The sequence below is a fragment of the Dufourea novaeangliae genome, unplaced genomic scaffold, assembly GCF_001272555.1.
Source record: "Dufourea novaeangliae isolate 0120121106 unplaced genomic scaffold, ASM127255v1 scaffold7, whole genome shotgun sequence".
NCBI lineage: Eukaryota > Metazoa > Arthropoda > Insecta > Hymenoptera > Halictidae > Dufourea > Dufourea novaeangliae.
In genome coordinates this window covers 1,592,516-1,615,096 of record NW_015373896.1, presented here as the reverse complement: position 1 = coordinate 1,615,096, position 22,581 = coordinate 1,592,516, and the positions used below count along the sequence as shown (strand labels likewise).

The 22,581-nt window shown below is 42.7% G+C and overlaps 1 protein-coding gene across 2 annotated transcripts in view; it reads right to left on the bottom strand.

Moving 5' to 3' along the window:
• Positions 1–656: 656 nt before the first annotated feature.
• Positions 657–22,581, bottom strand: part of LOC107193375 (cytohesin-1) — a 60,333-nt gene continuing 38,408 nt past the window's right edge. For both annotated transcript variants that reach the window (XM_015582810.1, XM_015582811.1), the window contains 5 exons: positions 8,171–8,776; positions 5,834–5,945; positions 3,657–3,884; positions 2,201–2,270; positions 657–1,810 (listed from right to left, as the gene is read on the bottom strand). In XM_015582810.1, coding sequence (XP_015438296.1) covers positions 1,723–1,810; positions 2,201–2,270; positions 3,657–3,884; positions 5,834–5,945; positions 8,171–8,776 — 1,104 coding nt within the window. In that variant the 3' untranslated portion in view covers positions 657–1,722. The remainder of the gene's footprint in view (positions 1,811–2,200; positions 2,271–3,656; positions 3,885–5,833; positions 5,946–8,170; positions 8,777–22,581) is intronic.

Below are 22,581 nucleotides of genomic sequence, written 5' to 3'. Positions count from 1 at the left end.
ACTCATTTCTTTGTTGGAAATTGTTTCAACTCTGGGGATGAAAACAGCCCTTTAAGTTTGATATGAAAAATATACTGCCTTTACCGTTTCTGAAAGTACACCAAGTAAAAAAAAATGTTTCAGACGAATGTTGTATATTCTTTAATGACAGATTTAATTACCTAGGCAACTTTTTGGAATGTCAATTTACTAGAATGAAGTTATAGTTAACGTTGAGGGCGTTTTTCACTCCTTAAATACGGATGAATGCAAGAAAGTGTGTAAAATATTTTTCATAAGCTACTTTTTACAAAAAGTACTCATCGAAACTGATAGTCGCTGTTCTTTGTTTAATCTCTCTATTCCTTTTTCAAACATCGCGAAATAATACAAAATCATTATTTCACGTCTCCGACAATTTGCTAAAGCTGCCCAGGAAACTCAGAAAGATTCCCATCTCCTCGTTTCGTTATCACTTCTCTGTCTTTTCTCTCGGTAAGTTACACGCATTATACTTGTCTAAGGACTTTTAGTTTCACCATTACGGTAGAACGACGTTACGAGAACATCTCTACGAAAACAAGATCGCCGTCGCTCCTATCATCCGGTCTGTACCCGACCAGTATTCTCGATGACTGATGAAGTATAGCCGATGGTTATGACATAGTCTTGTCGCAAAGTGGACCCTTAACGAACGAATTCTACTAATATCGTTGCATCATTCTGTGTTATAGCCTAAAAATATGTTACCGACAACTATCAACAATTCTTTTATTAACAGGAAAACTACGCAAATTTTAATTGGCATTCATTACATTAGAGTTTTTTCCTGTTGTTGTAAATAGTCATTGATAGTGAATTGAAACAAAATTTAGACAGTTCGTACGACCCTAGGTGAGGTCCAAAACCCTTCACACTCACCATATTTGTGGCAATTTGTCTTTCTCAGCAGTCAAAACATAAGTGTACTTGAATACAGTGAGGTAGTAAACTTAGTGGCACCATAAACAGAGGCTCTTTTTTGTAGATCTAACTAGGGCTATCTTCGGCATTGCAAAGATTTTCAGAACTAGTCCAAAAGGAAAACTAACATGAAATGGATATTTGCGTAGCCACTGATGGAAGATGTCAGGTTCTCTACTGTCATTATACCGTTTGTTGTCCCCTCTCTCTGTATCAAAAAATTTCTCCTTATGGTCTACCTGGCTGTACTACCTCTCTCTATCTGTTACTCCTATCTATACTTCAGCATTCGGTCTACTTTACGACTACGTTGTATCTCTTCCAGCAGTTATACGGACCCTGTCCTCAAACCTTTACAATAACTTAAAGCGTTCCTCGTCTGTTCTGGGGGGAAACACCGTTCGAGTCTAGCTTCGAGTTTCGTTTTAATAATACACGTGTGTCTAGGCCCCTAAAGCGCAGCTCTTCCCTATACAAAACGCGACGGCGTACGACTCTCAGTCAATGGCATCGTTTTTCTATTTCTTTCTCTCCTATATCGTCTTCCGACTCGCGTACGATCGACGCCGCGCGCTGACACGATGATCCATCACAGGCAACCGTGAAAGTCCACCTATCCTGCGAGATTCTTGGCGCGCGTGCGCGCCCTCTCCCGATGGACCTCCGTCCAGCGTTCGTTTGATTGTACTTCACGATCCTGAACCGTCGCGACGCAGGCTCGTGAATAGACAGTCTTGTGTCTCGCCAAAGCTTCTCGCGAAGCTGTGTCCCCGGCGATGTTTAGCTCTTCGAGTGCACATTCGTCTTTTGTGCCTTCTTCTTTCTGGCCGCCAGCATATCGTAGAATGGATTGTGCGATATGCTTTGCCTGGAAAATGAAACCAAAACGTATGAAAAAAACGAACGGACCGTGAATGGTGTCGCGATTAGACAACGGATGTTTATGCACTCGGAGTAATATACTTGGCTGTCCCGAAGTTATTAAGAAGTTGAACCACTTCGAACGTGTTCTCTTTTATTCAAAGCAGAGCACGTTGAGTTTTGAAAATTTATTTGAAGTTCTCCTCCAGACAAAGGCAGAGATAATCGCATCGGTGGCTCCGCAAGAATCGCACCCACGCATCTATGTATACGGGCTCGGTTTTTATTAAACGGCTCACGGCACCGTGAAAACGCGGCTAAAGAAACGAGCCACACGGCCTCGAATTATGGTACTTCTCCCCCTTAATTATTCGCGGGTCGGACAAACGCAACTTACCGCACGCACTTGATCCATTCTTCTTTCTCCTCGTCCGTGGCCGCGGACATTCTGTACACGGTGTGCTTACCTGCAACAAACGGGGAAATAACGGTTACGTGCGATCCTGCTGTAATTACCAGTGGCGGCAAGGCGACGCGTCGCGAAGGGAAGACAGCCTTCGCGTTAAACGGCAAACGCGGGGGCAAGGCATCACCACGCACGTGATTCGATCGCGACGTGAGAAAAAGGAACTTTGTTCGAGACACGCAACCTGAATTCTTTCTTCCGTTACATTTCGTCGGGCCTCTGGGTTCGTTCGCTTCGGCTTCCAAGAGCGCAATCGCTAATTACGGTGGGGAGCGTCGCTTAATACGTGGGAACGACAGGGAAAGAAAGATGAATTTGGAACATGAGAACGGAAAACATAAGCGACTTAAACGCATTCCCGAAAGCTTCTAGGAATTTTTCGATGATTGGTCTAGTTGAGATATTATAATAATTTTTAGATATTCTGTTACTTGGTACATATAACATCGTGACTATAATACTGTACTGCTGTTATAGTATGATCAGTACGCTGAGTGTAGTTATAATAATCTCCTATATTCGGTGTAGTGAAGTTTTAAAGTCGGTATGGTCATTGTAACGAGTCGTAATCATTTTTTATAGTCAGTACTTACTAATATAGTTAACGTACACGACTCGAGCACTTCTAACCAATTCCTAACAAAGTTACCGGTACCGTGCAATAATATTCCAACTGCCACCACCGGCAATTGTTACAACTAATGTACGGAACCAGGATGTCCCACGATTGGAGGTTGAGTACAGCAACTCTATTAACTGTATGAGCTTCTAATAACTTTCCCAGAGCAGTTTACCAAAGCCGTACCAACGGAGAGTTTAATTATCCTTGAAGCATCCCCGAGTCCACAAGTTTCAGGCGGCGTATACAAGGTGTTAATTTTAACTCGAGCATCTAAACATTACCGCTACTATTGAAAGTAAGAAAAAATGACTAAACAGATTGTACATGGTTTTAAAACGTACATCCGATGGTTACAAAAAAAATCCTGTGATGGTCATTTTAACGGGCTTTTCAAGGTCATCGTATTTCTTTTCATATCAACATGTATTTTTTATGACCTTGAAGTGACCTTGAAGGCGAAGAAATCAGCTGTAATTTGAAGAATGCAGAAGTAAATAAACGTAATAAGTAAAAAAAAAATTGTATCACCATCAGATACACGGCTTAAAACCATGTACATTCTATTTAGTAATTCTTTTCAGTAGCGGAAATAATTTAGGTTAAAATTAACACTCTGTATGTGTGTGTGGACGCGCGCGCTCGATCGAACTGGCCGAAAACGGAAACGATCGGAAGCGTGGATAGCAAAAGGAGGGTCTTTCACATTTGCGGATCACGGTAGCACGTATTAATTTCCCGTCGGCCCGTCAGTATATATATATATACCTTCGACAACTTTTCCCTCGCTGTCTGTTTTGCACGCCTTGATGAACTCGGAGCCGGCGGCGTACAGCTCGAAGCAGTGCGGCTTGTGTCGATCCTGCACCTCTCTGACCTGAATGTTCTCCAACGGAATGATGCCTCGTGGCTCCTTGTCCGTCGTGTACTCGAAGTAGTAGAGACAGTTGTCGTTCAATATGAACCATCGTCTCTTCCAGCTCTTGTAACGTCCGCCTGGAACAGGGAACGGGCCACGTTGTAGCTGGGCAGGGGGCAAAGGAGGATCGGAGATGCCACGGATCGCAGCATGCGTTATTTACCTGCTGTCTCCGTCAGGGCAGCAGAGGGACAAAGCGATACGATATAAGAAACAGTTCGTCAAAGACTGAACACACACGATTCGTCGTCTCTCGACACCGTCAAGGTTTTCTGTGTACAGCGGACACTTGATATATTGCACTTTGCTATATTGCCGCGCGAGTTATTTCCTGTGCACACGTACATTCACGAATACAAATTTGTTCTCCCACCATTATATTGCTGGAGTCGGGACTGTGTTGATCGTTTTTGAGAATTTTACTCTCCTACTGTCCCTAGCTGCGGTAATGTATCAAGAGTCCACTGTACATGTATATTTCGCGGGGGGAACAACGATTCCGAAACGGTCACGACTCGACTCCCTTCTAGGATTGCTAGAGATGACTTTATGTCTAACTAATGACAACGACATATTTGAATTGTATCGATATTTGGTATTGATGGGTTAATTATCGATACTGAAATAAATCGTCACGTTAAATATCGATACAAAATATCGATATTTGTATTGAAAAGTATCGATACTGTATCGCCCAACATAATACGTACGTCGATGACAAAAAAAAGTCATCCCCGACAACCCTGCTCTCCTCTCTCCCATCGAGAGAGAGACCATACTATCCAGCGTTCGCGTGAATATCGCCGGTAATTCAGCCTCGGGGGCGACACGGAATACCTGAACGTCCTATCTCGAGCCCCACTGGGAGTATCTTCGGAATGCCATCGAATAACGCTGAAAATATTCGAGCCATCCCGAGGCCTTCCATCGTCAGCCGAGAGTTTCGGAAACGCTGTACCGGGATATGTTCTGACTCACGTCTTCAACCCTCCATAGCACCGACGTACCAGCGTCGATTCGATTGGGTGCGAACGATGGTCCCGTTTTATTCGTCGACGGATTATTCCGTCCGGTGAGATCGATCCACCGGCGACAGGATCACGGTCTATCTCGTCCGATCTCGTCCGATACTTCTAGCCGTGCCCGCATCGTATCGATGAAACGATTCGGATCGTTTTACACGCTCAGTGGGTGGCAACTCGATCAGATGGATCACACGAGAAGTGTCGAGGGGGGAACAGGCGGTGTCCGATAATAAGAGGATTAGTAATTACGAAAATGACGTGAACAAGAAAGTAGGGAATACCCAAGGGAATCGATCTTTTGAAAAATCGAATAAGTATCGGACATCCCTAGCAGATTACACCCCAACTTCCGTGACACCAATTTACAGGAACGAAAAGTATTTCTTTCCTATAGAAGGTGCTCGAATTAATGTATATCACTAACCGAAATTTTCTTACTTACTGTACTTGTTAAGTGACTTTGGTTGAATTATGTAATTCGCTAGATATTTCACGTTTCGAGTTCTCTCACAAAGTACGCCACAATCAAGTGATTGTTCATCATCAATCATTACCAACAAACCACGTTACGGGACATAATACAGACAACTCCTGTTTTTTTTTTTCGTACTTTTCGTATGCTCAACGAAAGGTCGTCAAAATTGAACAAGCATAAATTTTACACCAACGGATCGGAACAGGATCTCGATCCCCGAGAATCGACTTGAACGCGAAAGGCACGCGAGAGAACGAGGTACGCCGGGCTATTAAGGGGTAATGTCTCCATTCATTCGAACCCCGAGAATTTCTCACGCAAGAAAGCGTTCGCGACATTCTTCGATCAGCCGCGCCTCGTCGACATTCTCTCTTCCAGCCATACAAAGAGGTTCTTTCCCTCGTGTCCGATCCACACCAGGGTCGGGAAGAGCCGAGAAACGTCAGTGGATGAGAGGGGGGGGGGGAAACGCAGTCGAATATTTTCCTGTCTGTGTATGTGTTAGTCCCGTACACGAAGGAATTACCTTGCTTCCAGAGCCAGCCCTCCTTGTCCGGGTTGAAGAACGTGTGCATCAGGTCGTTGCCGTCGTCTTCCGGTATCTTGAACGGTTCCGTCTTTATACTTTCGTAGAGGCTCTGGGGAGCACAGAAAATGTTTGACTTTAATACACCGAATCATTCGAATACTTCGTGAATACAGCGATTCATTCCGATAATGCGTTATTCTAATTTCCTTGTGGAATACATATTGCGATTACTTTATACGGCGCATTCCTTTATCTTTCGTAAGCTTAGACGTTATTTCGTCCTTGTCTGGGAAAAGGTAGAATAAGAGGAACAGAGGAAAATACCGGAGAGGTGTTTTAGGGTGTTAAATAGTTAAAAATGAATGTAAAAAAAAATTAAATAGGTTACCTTTTAAATACCAAGATACACCATATATATCAGTCTCATAATTATGAAATAAAGATTTAAGGGTCTGGACGTTAAAGGGTTAAACGATCCGTAATATTGCAATAAAAGTTTTACAGAAATGCTACGTAAAGGCGGCAAGGAACGGATAACCTTCAATTGTATCGATTTATTGTGTAACCGATGGTTGGATGTTATCGATGCAAGCAATTGATACAAAGCCACGAACGTTAACGGTTTTCCTTATCGAGGATCAAGGCGATAGATGATCACACCACTTTTCCACCACTGGAATCGGCGCGTTCCAGACGATCTCGAGATCGCACCGGTATTATTTTCGCCCGTGACCACCTAGGCTGTGTCGCCTGGGCTATTGTCGGCGCACCATGCCCACTTTGCATGAATCTGTCATTAAGGAATCAATGCAACGGACTTCCCCGTTAGGACTGCCCGGTCATCTAATAACCGCGAGCGACTTCTAAAGCGCGCCAATTGCTTTATATCCTGGCCACGAATAGCGCGGATGGTAGCCACGCGCGCACTTACGCGACCTTTCGGACGCCTCTAGCGAACGTGCTCGATGACGTACGTCCGTTGTCGCGTCTGTGTCCATTGTATTATTTATTGTGGTTTATTAGGGACCACTTGTCGCTCGAGACCGATCGTCGAGCGATCGAATTTCTGAAGGAAATCCTTGATAGTACGATAGAACGTCGTTTAACGATTACCAATCATAGGCTGTCATGAATCGATCGCTAATCATTGGGTATCGGTCACCACTTACGGATCATCAGACTTGAGTGCTCAGTCATCAATTATTGATCAGTCATCAGTGATCACCAATCATCAGAGATGAGTCCTCAGTCATCAATCACTGGATCAAGTGCAACCAACTCCTCAGTCAAAACCTTCCGATCATAATCCACTATCATCGATGATTTAAACGAGTAACCATCATCACTGATTAACAAAATCTGAAATTACAACTGGTGTATAATTGTTCCCCACCTACAATTCATCGTTCAGGATCAAGTATCCAATGACTACACACCCACATCATCGAAAAACGACTAACAATTCCCTACAACATACACTGAGGTGCATCAGAGCATTGCAACAGCTATTTTCTCATGAATGCATCGGATTGTATATCAATGTAATAATAATCTAAAGGTAGACGGTTGCACATGAGCTCAAATAACATCGTAATGCCAGTGCGCGCGAGCGTTGTTCCACAGTTACACCTCGGAAAAGCGACAAATTGTAACTTTACCCGCATCGCAGCATTCGACTGCGTTAAATCGAGGGGCCCCGAGATGAATATCACCGTTGATATACTGTTACGATCTCTCGTTCGAACGCCAGGCATTTCCGGCGATAGAGCTGTGTAACCAATCATTACGGGTGCCGGTTGCACACGCGAGGAAACTGTTACACCCGCGGCGTCGCTCTAATTGCAGGAAATCTCTCGCGCGTACGATCGTGCAGTTACGCGGCAGACTTAGCGCGAAACAAAGTGATTACACAGTTTTTTCTTTGGACAATCCGACCAAGCAAAGAAAAAAATTTCAACGTGAAACGAAGACAGGAATCTTCAGTTCGAAACGACCAGTTAAGCTGAGCCTTTCAACGGCTTCGTATAACACCGTGACGGTGATTATCTTAAGCTCGTTGTTGCTTATAGGTTATGATTTCTAAAACAAAAAAAATTGTCTTCCGTGTAATTGTCAAAAACGTTCGTCCTTCCGGTGGATTAAGAAGCGTTTCCATTCTCAGAACTTGCCCGTAGATAAGATGACATTAAATATACACGATTTCTGTGAAACTTTGATTAGTACCCGAAACGATCTACGGCTGAGGTAGGGAGAAATTTGGAGAAAAACTCCAAATTTCGGGTACTAATCCAAGTTTCACTGTATACTACACTCCAGGGCGGAATGTACACTCACCACAAGTAGCTCGCGCGGCAGATCACCGCCGTTGTTGATACCCCTGTTCATGGAAATGAACTGCTCGACGCTCGGTTTGTCCTTGACGCTCGGGTTGTGCAACGAGGTGTTCAGCATGATGATCGCGAAGCTGAGCACGTAACAGGTGTCGGTGTTCGTGAAGATGTTCGGGTTCAGCTGGCAGTACCTCTGCGCGAAACATTCCATCATCCTGTCGATCTTCTGCGCTTCGCCGGGCAGCCTGAACGACCAGAGGAACTGCCTGAGCGCCTGGACCAGGATCAGATCCGTGAAATCGTGGAGTTCGACGAACGCTCGAAGCACCCTCTCGTTGAAGTCGTGCCTTTCCCCAAGATAGTCGCCGATCGCGGTCTTGTTTAATCCCTCGCCCTTGTAGAGAAACTGGGCGACGTCCTCGGGCGTCGCGGCCAACAGATTGTGCTCGATCAGGTACTCGATCCCTTTCTTCGGGTCCATGTTGAACTTCTTGCGGCCGATCGACGTCTGTTTCGCCTTGTTCGAGGGCTTGGTCTCGTCGGCCGCGAGCCCGCCGCCCTCCATCGCCTCCATCTCAGCCACCACCTCGCCCAGCTCATCTTTCAGTTGCTGGAAAACGAAAGAAAGGCAGGGTGTCGCGTTAGAGGATCGTCACAATGGCTTCTCTCGAGCTGTGATCTTGGGGGGATGCCCACGGCTTGGTATAAGACGACTTCGGAGGAGGGGAGAATGTCTGAGGGGAAATTACCTGGAGACTTCTGGGGTGTGGATTTAATTCTGTTGGGGAGATCGGAGACTCCGAAGGGGTCTATCGCATCTGGTCTGACTTAGGAGAGGGTTGGTATCTCTGTTACTTATTGGTTTAGTGGAATTCGTTTTTAATGGAAAGACTGTTTCGAATAGAGTGGTTTAAATTATTTTAGCCGTTTCAGAGGACACTCCCTCTCTAATTCCTCCCCTGCCGAGAGGGAAGCCGTGACACGAGCGTGCCTCTCCCTACCACGTGCTGTTTATCGAACGATACCCCGAATGCACGGACGCTTCCTGCTGTCAAGATCACTAACAAAGCGTCGACACGATATCGCAAAATGACAAAGTGATTTTGTTAACCCTTTTGATTGGTAACAACGCCTATACAGGCCTGTATCCTAAAGAGTTAAGGAAAGACAACTTCAGTCTTCTATTAACCAGATTCGTAAAATATACAACAGTTCAATGGCCAGTATTGGTATAAACATGCGGATTTCCTGGAGCATTACCGGTTGAGGAACAGTTTCCCTTGTGCGTTCTGCTTGTGCGCGTACACGCTGGATTTGGAAGTTCAAGCATGGATTCCGGTATCCTTTTTCGGTTTCTCGCCATAATGGACCAGTCGAGGTACTAGCAAATTCCATAGCAATGATTGAAAGTCGTTGATCAAGTAATTCTTCGTGCTCTGACAAATACTTAGCGGCAGTTCCTTATATCAGTGGTAATAATAATTTATTTATCCACGAGACGAAAGCACATTTGTTATCGCTGCATTCGCTGTTATTCGCTGCTGGGGGACGTTTCATTGCATTTCAAAGAGTTCTTTCGATCTACGAAAAATGAACTGAAACCCGAATAACCGAATAGCGTTAAATTATCCATCATATCGTGATCGTTCAGCGAATCGAGAACCAGCTGAACCGTTCGAGTAGAATTCGATCGTAAAGGAGCAACTAGAAAGCGTGGAAAGCAAATCCTATCGAAACAAAACCGAATCGCGGTTGTTCGTACATTTCAAGCATCGATTTTTATGGACTTCGATGGTCGGTGTAAAATTTTCAACGACACAGGTGAAAGGGAACCACTCGTAATATCAATCCAATAAAGTTTCACGACAGAAGAAACGCCAGTTCAAATAAACTCTGTATCATATACCGGTCGTAAAATGGCCAAATTACATTTGACGTTTACGAGAAATTCGCGTTCTTTTTAAATTAAACTTCGCGGAACCAGAGTCAAGAGATTATTTTCTATGAAAGAACAACAACACTTTTAGCTGTATTTCACATTTTCAGCGAGCAAACGAGAGGGGGAAAAATTGAAACGAAGAGACCTCGACTTCCCTACTTTTCTAAGAACATTCTTCCTCTAAATTACTTTCCGCGACGTCTTACACAACACTTCAAGGCTCTCGGTGTGTCTCACGGTTGCGTTTTGACCCGGAACCCACCACCTCCGACCTTAATCTGGGATCAGACAGCCCCGGAAAAACGTTTGTCGCTTGCTGGCGAAGCCTCTTTAATTGCGAACACGACACAACGACGGTCCGGAAAACTTTGGAAAGCGCTTTTACCGCGGCCGGTTAACGAGAGTGCGCAGTGAAATCGACCAGTGGACCGTGCACGTTTTGGCAACCCTCGAATCCCTTATTATTTTCAAGCCTTGCCTTCGTTCTTCTCTCTCTCTCTCTCTCTCTCTGTTTCTCGATCTACCGTTTCGTGTGCTGGTACAGTTTCCAGAAATCGCTGATATTCCATTGAACTCGAATTGCCAGTAACACGTGAACATCATACGAAAACGAAGGTATCGGAGAAAATATAATTCTGAATCGTAATTTTCACTCGTGTCGTTTGTAAATGTTTTTATAAATGTTCGCTGGAATAGTGTTCCCGAGATTACATTTAAGGTATCTTAAAGATTCGTAACTTTAATTGTTTATAACTTTAAAATTATCACCTAATATTTCACGTATATCATTAGGAACCTATATATTATCATCTGACAAAACTCTATTAAAATAGACGTTGGATAGTTGGGATCTTTCCCTTGTTAGTGCCGAGAATCTGTTGAACATTCATTGTAGATTTACTGTATTTTGCGTCCACGATAAACACAAATTCACCAATAAAACTAGTACCACATCGAAGATTTTCTTTCTCTTTCAATTACTCTACCATTCCAAACTCACTCTACGAACCGAACTGACCAATTCTCATCTGAATCCTCCTGTTTTTCCCTCTGTTCTCGTGAGTTCCAATTCCACTCAAGTAACGAGGTCTTTCTGTTACTCCGAAAACAAATCTCGCGGTCTTTTCTTTGTTCTCCGAAAGAACTCTGAAACTTTCCCGAAACCCAAGGATCCTCCACGTTTGGGGGAAAGAGGGAATTGACTGGAAGTAGGTAGAGTGTTTGTTCAGGAGGGGCAGGATAAATCCTGGTTAATTACCAGACAGAAGGATATCCGGGCTAATTAATGTTCGACTTTCTTTCCCGCGCACCGAAGAAGCGACTCCTCTACGGGAATGCTCGCGTCGAGAGAATATTCATCGATCTCCCGCCATTTCCTCGTTCCCCATGGAATTATTAACCTGATTTCCAGGTATTGTCGAATTAATTGCGCGCGCGGCTTTTCCATTCCTTCTGCACCGTTCTGCCAACCGATTCATTTTCACGACTTTCGATTCGTAATTGTCGTGCTCGCGGAACCCCGACTGGGCGATTTCTGTTACACTTTCTTCCTTGCGTTGCACGTTCGAAACAACGGAGTTTCTTGAATCGAATTTGCAATTCAAGGAAACGTAATATAGGTAACTCGAGCTTTGGATGAAACTTTAAATTGTTACTCGGTGCAATTTGTTTGTTATTTAGTAGGACACGATTATATCGAGAGAAAGTTATCGCAGCCGCTTGAAAAGCGAACGGCCATTTATCACCGTCCAGTGTTGCGATACCACTGAAATTCGTGGGGTTTGCAGATGCTTGTTGCGAAACGAAGTCGACGAAGACATATCGAAAGTTAACATCTCGTCAACAAAAGCCTCGAATAACATTTTTGCTAAGGAAAAACTTGTTTCAAATCATCCCAGGAACCCCCTTATTTCCGGGAGTCGAAGCTATTTTGGAACACCCTGTATACGATTCCGATCGGGATCTCCACAGAGGTCGAAGATCTCTAAAGATTGCCGTGCAAATAGTCGTGGCCCGGCGAAGCACCTGCCGTTTGCTCTTCAGGGTCTTCCACCGGCTCGTTTCTACGGTCTTTCTCTACGTCCTTTGCATAACATCGTGTGGATCGTCGTTCCGCGACCCGAGGCCGAGTCACTTTTTCTCCCCTTCGCTCCAGACGATCCATAAATCTTCCATTTTGTTTTATGCCCCGTCTTATGTAATCACATTTAGTTATTCAACGTTCCAAGGCAGGTCGAGTCACCTGCTACTGAAGCCTTCAGTATTTTCGATTACACAGAGCGGAGACGAAGTATCTTCCTCGTGCAGAGGCAGTTTCGAAAATAGGGAGTCGAGGGCTTTACGACCGTAATCTGTAGATCCGCAAACGCTTTACTCTCGGGATATACGGTGCTTTGACGATGGAACCATCAAGGATGAACGTGTTTTTCTATGTCTATCACGTTGGTGAAAGGAACTGTTTGTTGAAAATATGTAAATCGATAAGTTAACGATCTTCTTCATTTGAAGAAAAGGTTTCAGAATTAGCGAATCAATCTATCATTTGGTAACATTTTTACTTTTTCACAAAATTGGAGAATATATATATTGAATACATATAGTATTCATATTTTCTGAAAACTCGAAAGTTTTCGTTCGGTAATTATTTACGATTTTCCTTGAAACATCTTATGAATTATAAAAGGTAATGTCAAATATAACTCATCGATAAAATCGGCCATTTCGCGTGAAACGACCCAATAAGCAGAGAACTGACCCGTGCTTATCGACGGAATACTCGATACGAATTTATCATCCTGTCTGTCAAACCTATTCGATGGTTTCACGGTACCGCTAATTAAAGAAGAATTCGTTTCCTGAATCACGAATATTTCTATCGATAAAAAAAAATACGTAACCCTTATTTTTACCTGTTAACAGACATACTTCCGTGCTTTCCCTTGTCAGATTTATTTCGCCAACACAGCTGGAAAACACGACATCGGTCCCCCGTTGTGTCGCGCGCGCGTTTCCATCGACAAGTGTTTCTTCCACGACAGAATGCACGGTACGTGGCAGGCATCGTGAATGCATACGGTTAAAAATAAACCTGTACTTCCCTTAGGCGGAGGGCCACACGATAAACAGTTTTAGGATGAGCCGGCCGAAAGGAAGCGGAAAATTTACGCCGTCGTGCCTGGGGACCCCCGATGAGCAGTTCCTTCCTTTAACGTTTCTGGAACTCCGAACAAAATGCCTACGTGGTCTCCCCCCATATCCTCATTTTACGTTCTCTATATTTTCACTTCGTTTCACTTTCGATTACTAGACTGTGGATTTTTTTATGCATGTAATGTCTCGCGAAGGAAGTGCTGAAATAGTAATGAATTACCATAAACTACGAAGACACATTAGGTCGTTCGAAAATTTCATAGTGTCTAGACTCTAAATCCTCTAACTTACAACATACCTACTTCGTCACCTTCTTACCATACAAAGGAAAAATCCTTTGATCGGTTACCCTTCAATCGAGAACGATTTGAATGTTGGACAGGCGATATTAAGAACGCCAGACTTTAAACGAAGGCAACAAAGAATGCACCGACGTTATATCTCTCTTTTTGCTTTTTATTTCATCCCCGTTCCATGTCCTCGGTCTGTCCGAGGATCGAACTTCCAGCCGGAACGGCCAGACGAGGGATGGGTGGGGTGGTAGTTTATCGAAGACTTTCGACGGGGGATGACACCGACGGAAGAGGAAAAAATCGATCTCGGCCGTGTGGTGAACGACGCCTGCCCATTCCCCGTGATATCCAGCCGATCTTCGCGATGGAAAATGACGCGAACACGAGACCGTAAAATATTTATCAAAGAGGGAACGAAACTGCACGTCGCCGTCGGAGGAGGAAAAAACGATGATGGTAGGGGGTGCGTGGGTTCACCGTTCGGGACTATTTCCTTCCTATAATTTCACCTTTCCTACACCTTTTCTCTTTCGAACGTGTGTGAGTGTGTCTGCTGTTCGTGAAACACGCGAGGGAAATCGAGTCTGTTATCCGGAACCCCTGGTGTCCGCGACGGAATCGATACTGGTGAAGGTGAATATGTTCACCATCCGTTGAAACTGTGGACTTGTAATCGTCGTGAAATTATTCTTCGATGAATTTTGCATCACGATGTTTAATGATGGTAAGAGTGACGGTCCGAGGAACTGTTCGACGAAGACTGGAAAATTGATAGTGAGAAGTTGGATTCGGTTTATCCAGTAAGGGCGATTCAAAAATGGTAACTTCAGGAAAAAAGTTATAAAGAAATTAAGATTATGATGTCAAGACTACCATGTACATTTTTCAATAACTTTTACGTAGGATATGATTGTCCACGATTTGTCGTCATCTATGTGTGGAAGAATGTTCATAGGGGTGCTAGTAACAAATTTTTTAATTTGTCTGTAACTTTTTCTAGAAGGGTGGACAATCGAAAATTTTGAGTGGACAAATCGTTTGGTTATAAATACTGGAATGGCTATAATACAGGAGCCTGTATCGTGGAGCAGATAAAGATCAGTCTAAGCCGATTAATTAGACGCTAAGGGTGAATATTCTCAGCCCCATAAGAGGATAACTGCGCAAAGGTGAACGACAGGAAGAAGGTTACGTATACGGTGCTACCCTCGATAGAATCGGGAAAAAGGGAGGCAAAGACGTTGGTCCCGGGGTACAACAACCGCGTTAAGCGCGTGTTACGACGCTCTATTTGCTATCCAGGCGCCCCGATCGGCAGCTCGTTTCACAGCAAAAAAGAATTCCCTCTATTTTCGTTTTTCCTATCAACAAAAGCACCGTAAATAAGGAGACGATTACAGAGAATTGCTGACCATCGAGAATAAGTTTCCCCATTTGGAGAGGATTCTTTGTTTCTAGATAAAATAGGAACCTGTTCAACGATACGAATAACTAAATTCGTAAAGAATAACGGATTTCAAATATCTTATTTTATAATTACAGTAGAACTTCAAAATGTTAGTTGGTGCCCGATTTACTGAACTCCTGCAGAGCGTCACTCCAATTACATGAACATCTGCAACAGCTGGAATATAAACAGCGGATCTACGTATTGAAAAAAACACAATCATGTTTTATTAATTCACAATCATAACTAGATAAGAATTGCGAAAGTAAGATCCTAAACGTTACTGTAAACAGAAGAACGATTAAACGTATGACTGAATTCACTAATCAGAACGTCGGACTCCGGTTATTTGAACGAAAAATCGTAGGAAATGGAGAAAATCAGTGAATTCCTATTATACAAACGATATCTAGTTATATGAACTGTTTTTGTCCCTCGATCGATTCAGATAAATGGAATTCTATTATGTACTGGAATCGTAAAATTGCTTCTGTCGAAATCGATTTATTATGCAATTTAAATTAGGTACACTACATTCAGTTGTATTGTGTATTATACATCAATATATTATACGATTTCTGTTTAGCATACACATTCAACACTGGTGGTTCCCCAGTGTTAATTTTAGTCGCTGGGTGGTGCATGTAAACCAACCCTTTGGTGTTTACCGCCGGAAACAGAACCCCTGGCTCGCCCCAAGTTTGTGTTGGGCTTTGACCCTACTGGAGGGGTTTGATAATCGTGGTCGGGTACGTGTGTGTGTTTGGCCACCGCGGAATTGTTAATCTTATCGTTCAGACGATAATACAGGGTGTCCCGTTTTAATCTTTCCACCCGATTATCTCCCAGAGACTATTGTTTATACGGTAAAAATATTTCAAATAGAATTTATACTGCCTCAAAAGTATGAAAAACAAATATCTGTAAAACCAACGAGAAAAGAATTTCACTCCGAATACATCGAATCGTTCGAAATATTCGAATGAATCGAATAACAAATTCGAATTCTACAGCCCTAGGTATGACCTCCAGATGACCTTCAACACCGAAAAGAAAAAGTAAAAGTTGCACAACATTTTCAAAGATTCCTGGATAAATTTTAATCCCAAAAAGTTGGTTTATCTGTTGACTTGTAATTCTTATTAGAAGAAGGAGAGTTTTAAGAAGAGAGATATTATCTACCGTGGTTCCAGTGCTGAGGGAAGAAAAGGGCGATGAATATCGACGCGTATCTAGGGCCTAAACGCGAAAACATTCCACGTGGACGACGAGGAGACGGGGTGTCCCGGTCGTTAAGCCAGAAGTACGTCTGCTAGGTGTGGCCCTTTCCCTGCAGGCTGATCGGAGGGCCGATAATGTCTCGACGGGGCGGCAGAAAAAAAACTTCCAACCCTCCTCGAGCCACTTTTTTCGCCGCCAATGAAATTTCTGCAACGCTACCGCGTCGGCTAATCGTGTTCCCTAATCGCCATTCCGTGTTCCATCTCGGAGACATATTTTTCCTGGAAATTTTGTATAATTTTCTTGGAAATTTGATGATTTACGTCAAATCTGTACTATTTGAAAAAACGTTCAACCTCCAAAAAATTTGTCAAACGGAAGATTTAATCCGAACATGAATTTTGATCGCTAAAATTATTCGCTTGGAAGCGATTACTTTGAATAGAATTTTCGAGTTTTAAGTGGTTCCAATTGTTGGTATTAATAAATTCATTGAATTTTCTGTGGTTTTCGCTATAATTGGGGGTACATTCAATTTAAAGCTGATAATCGATGTGCTTCTTATTTTTTTAAGGGAATCCAAGGAACTAATCGTCGAGTTTGATTTTCCGATGAATTTATTTTAAATTTCGAGGGACAGAAGTGCAGTCCTGCTGCTGAAGTCTGGGAAATTATGTGAATATTCAGACAGGCTCGTTTAGGAAGACTGAGCGAGTTATCGTGCGAATGAACGGAAGTTTGTTAGTCGGGGAACTTCCGAATTCTACACGGCTCCCATTATCCTCTGTGAATATTTAAAGCCACGCTTTCAAATATACTATTATATTTAAAGAACCCTCCGCGGATAATAAAATATTTTCATGCACGATGGCTTTAGCTTTCTAAAATGATGAATACATATATTTTTGTTCATCTTCATTGAAAACAACTGAATAATACTTTTCACTAAAATTTCAATAATTTCACGAATTATAATCATTATACCACAGACGTTTATCCATTTATTACGAATCTAAAACTGCAGAACTGAGTGTAATAAAAACTTTAATACAGTTCAATAATATTACTATGCATATAATGTTGGACGAAATAAATGCTTGCTTCGCTTGAATTTTTATAAATTGATATCTAAACCTGCGAACTCGCATAAACATCCAAATGTATAATTATAATTCACGGACAATCTCCAGACAACGTACTAACCGAGTGAAAAAAAAAATTATCAGCAACGTGCAAATTTAAGAATCTGAGTTTAGCTAAAGTAAAGTCTTAAGTTCAGCCGTTAACCACGTTTATCTCTCATCAAACTTTTTCTTCCTTCTCTCGTGCTCGCGGATCATTACTTAATTTCGCCGCTCTTGCATCACAGGCTCAAAGTGCCACGTGTAATTAAGACGAGAAACCGGCATACGGGAATTTATTATCCTCGCTCGAGAAACCCGAAAATATCCATCTACCGCGGCGGTGAAGGAAAAAGAGAAAAAAAAAAATGCACGCGGAGTCGTTTCAGCCGCGATGAAATTTTTCCTCGTTGCCCGGAAGTAGGCTGCCGTTCCGCTCCAGAGACCTCGTTAGCGCGAGTAACATTACTTTAAAAAAAAAAGGGGGGGGGGAAATAAAAAAACGAACTACTTCGTCGGAATGAGAATGCGAAAAGGCACGTTATCCTTTAACCTCTTAATATTCCGCGATGTTAAGTGGCTCCCAGACTATAAACACTTTCAACGTCTTTCTGATTTTGTTCTGTTTTCGTACTCTGTATTAACTTCTAGGTTGCTGGGAGTCTCCCTTTTGGGACACTGACAAAACTCGAGCATATTAACTATCTCAAGACAGAAGAAAAGGTAAGAAGAAAATATTATTTGATTGGAAGGGGCAAATACATACTGTGACAATCAAACAATTTTCTCAAGTCATGCTTCTGAAGAAAAATTTTCAGGGTATTCGACTCAATCTTATGGTTACTCGTTCATATCCACAAAGAAGACCACAGCACCCACACAAACACAAAACAAACACTACAGACACTAATTTAAAGTAAACTAAAACTCACTGTAATAAATAAATTAAATTAATACTATAACAAAATTCAATGGCTATTGCATGCAGACTAAATAGATGTGATCGCTTTGACGATTGGTATCGAACTAAGGAAACGTTACTCGAATCCCATCCAAAGGACAGAAAAGTAATAAAATTTTGTAAACAGCGGATGGATACAGTAATATTATACCTGCTCTTCGACAAGGTAGCTAACGTTCACAGATGACCTGCAGATGCTGGGATTGTACCAAAGGAAAGGTACATAATCATACGTTCGACTCACAAGGGGGGTTAAGTGTAAGTACGACCTTAAAACCCACCTTACCGTTCTTATCCGAATATATTCGGATATTCGAACTATTAGAATACTTCGAATAATTATGAATATGGCTAATTCGACTTCTACTACTATTCGAATATTCGAGTATATGAAATATTCGAATATTTATAACAGCCCTAGTTGTCCCTTCAAAAATATTCTTAAGTATCAAAAATTTCTACCGATCATATTTCCCCCTCCTAGTCATTATTTCGAACGTAATGTTAGCTCGAGGACCATGGCCAGGGTTGAAACTGACTTTCCACGTTCGAGAACACCCGCGTAGCGTGCAGCCACCAATAGAATCCATTGAATCTAGCATTTCCCTGGCACACGACACGTCCCTCAATTTCGGATCTCGTAAGGAGCCAATTGATCGATCGCGTTAGTGCAGACGGACCCAGTTCGCAACGTTTTCAAAACAATGCACACACGCGGGAGTCACGCATTTTTCTCACGCGTCGTAAGGAGACGAGGGGACCGGATGTGCGGACCGTACGACGAATGACGGACAAAAGAAACGCGGCTGCACAGAACAGACAATGCCCAGCCGTGCACCGCAGACGGCCGACTTATTGTCCCTGGCATGGTATCGTGCTGGCCGCTCGTTAACGAAGTCCATCGAAGACAACCGAAAGAGACCGCTTCCGGTCCCGACTCTCCTCCTATCCTTTTCTCTCCAACGACCCAGCCAAAGAAATTCAGCGAACCGAATTTTCTTTATGCCTCCCTGTTCTTCTTTATCTGTGGTTACCGACGCCGAATTACCGTTAACCGTTAGAATAAAATATAATTTTAATGAAATATTGCTTTTACATGGAACTCCATTCTTAATTTGTGCTGGGAATATTATGCATTTGGACTTGAAACGCCGGAATTGGGGTGATCGAGGTTACTTTAGTTACAGGAGTACCAACTTCCTCCTCGTCTATGATTTTCGTGGATTTAAGAAGGTTCGATTTTTACTTTCTTGGTTGTGACGTGCCCTTAGTCGCTATTAAAAGAAGTCACTATTAAAAGAACTAGACCTTGTATAAACTGTAGATTATAACACGTTATTAGATACTTTTGCAGGAAGTTGCAGAAATATATTTGAATAAAAATTAAATTTCTGTTACCATTGTGTAACAACTATTCCCTTCTAGGTGTACTTCGATGCAACACTTAAAACAATACTTTAAAAGAAAATAAATAAATAAAAAATCCAAAAGATAGGCGGCGTTCTGGTTTCCAACGGTCGAAGTAGGCTCACGATTAAATCGCGATTAAGTCGCGAACGCAAGGTAATCGAACCGAAATGAGCCCAGAACAAATCGCGTGTACAGGAGTTAATTTGCTTAAATGGCATACCACACGCGCTATTTATCATCCAACGCTCGAGGGTGATCTTTATTTTTATACGTCGAACCGTAGAGGCGACTTTTATTAGCCGTCCATACACTGACCTCTTAACCCTTCGAGAAATCGCTCCTGTCGAGCGAATCGGGCGCAACGATGTTACCTCGTTGCTCCTTCCAGCGTACATATACCTTCCACGGTTAACGTCGCAAGAACACACAAGAAAATGGGGGAGGCAAGGCAGTTTAGATCTCTTAGTTGAACGGTTTCGACCGATCGCGTGCCGTCGCTGTGCTCACGGTCGAATTCATTTCCGGCCGAGTTGATCGAAAATAATTGCTCCCGATCGTCATGTTGACCGTTCCCTTTCGTCTTGGGAATTGCGATAATTCGAATTCCATACCCTTATAGGACATACGATTCAAACAATCTCAAAATTCATAACTGGTCGAGGTCACCAAAAGTTGACTAAACGAATGACAGCAATGCTCAATTCGGCGTAACAGCTGAAACGGTCAGGTGGAATGCAATTACACGACCGGTCGCGTTTCTTTTTCATGGAAATGAGAAACGCTGGGTCTAGGAAGGCGAATCACGATGCAAGAGAAAAAGGAGCGAAGATAAAGAACGGGGCGGACATTCCCGAGAGATGTGGACGGGCGTTCTTGATGCGACGAGGAAGAGCAACGTGCGTCGCGATGCGCGCACAGGATGTGATAAGGAACGTGGCGTTTCCTTTTCGCGGAGATTGTGAAATCGCGATGATTCCCAGCCGTGTGTTGATTCGACGGCAATCTTGTAACGATGAGTAATTCGTTTTACATCAGGGGGAAATTAAAGATTTTTTTTTTGCGTTCGATTGCCACTGAAACGAATTCTAAATACAGTGGACTCTAACTATATTGCCATGGTCGATGCTGTAGGGGAGTAAAATGGTAATGAGTTAAGATTCTCACTGGTAAAATATCATAAACTTATGGTTATACTACGAATTTTATGATTTTATAGCTAATAGGGCTCTGTAAAATATAAATGAGAATTCATTTCAGGATCGCGTAACAGAAACGACGAGCTTGCACCGTTCTAACAAGGGAAAAAAAAGCTAGGAAGAATGGAGATTGCTCTTCGTCAGAATTTCGGGATTTTCCACGGACACGAATTCGATCCGTGCATTTGATATCACTTGACCCGTATACAGGGGCGGAGTGGCTTTTAATCACCGGCTCGGTTTGATCGCCCGTAAATGAAAATCCCCGTCTTTTGTTGCCCCGAAAACACACGAGGAGGGGGTGGGGGGCTCCGATCGAACCGAATTAGTGGATTTATTAACGAATCACGTGGCCACCTTTAGAACCGGGACACACGTCGACTAAAACGAGAATCGAAATGAATTCTGATCGATGGAAAAAAAGAAAAAAAAGGGGGGAGGGGGAGGGAACGTCGATCCAGACTATGGAATTATTCCATTGTGAATTCACGTCACGGTATTTCGAAATCGAATACTGTACCATGGGCACGTGTGTTTTGCCGAAATTGGTCGAAAGCTAATGCCTAAAATAACCACAGTTGTAGCTAGGAGCTTTTACTTCTATTACACTTTCAGAGTATTGGATATACATATATCAAAGCTTTCGAGAATTGTTGAAAGTTTCGGAAATATTAAGAGATTTAGGGGTGGAGATTTTTATTCGTGAAAACAGGACACATTCGAATAATGAAAAAAAATTCTCTTAGCATCTTTAGTTGCGTACGAACGATATTTGTATTCCCAAAAATTCTTGTAAATTGATCGACTCAGTATTTTCATAGACACAGCGACAGAAAAAAAGTGTCTATATACTATAATAACGTACATGTATAAACCATAATTATTACAATATGGTTATTTCTTCCACTACTTCGCCTAGAATTATTATAACAAATTTTAATATCATATAAGCATTATATATTATAATGAATAATTTTCTAATGACCCTGCAATTTTTTTCACATTTCACAAGTGTCCTAATACACTTACGACCGAGAATGTATGTACACCCTTACACAAATTGTTCCATTAAAGAATATTCATTGTTCGCGGTGCATCGGTGCAAAATTTGTCGACTCCGGCCTCAGCCCAGCCCCGACGTCGCGTTCAATAGGTCTCGATGTTCCCGGGGAGACCCATTGAAACCTTGAAACCGCACAATGAACGAAGAAACACCCGGTTAAAAATCCTCGAGACTGTTTCCAGAGTGCCGTCGAGGCGGATTTCACATTCACGAAAAATGAAGGAGGGGCCGAGAAAGGAGGTTTCGGCTTGTTCCTTTTCCACGTTGTCCACGATACTTCTGACCGAGAAACAATACGACAGTCCTCCTCTCACAATGCGCTGGGAAATCCTGCATCGGTCGTTCCGTTCCGCGACTTTTGCTCTCCCGGTTTCGCCCCCACTGTCTTCTACTGTCGCTGACTATTCTCGAGCACACAATGGCAGTTATACTCGCTGACAATCTAACGAACGAAACCCGTCCTCGGGACACTGACAAGTCTGCTATTTGTATTTAAAAATATATACACAATTTTTACATACAACATTAATATTTGTATGTAAAAACATGTACAGTATCGTATGAGGGTGAGTATTAGCTGGATAAATTAAAATAATTCTTAATGATTGGAAACA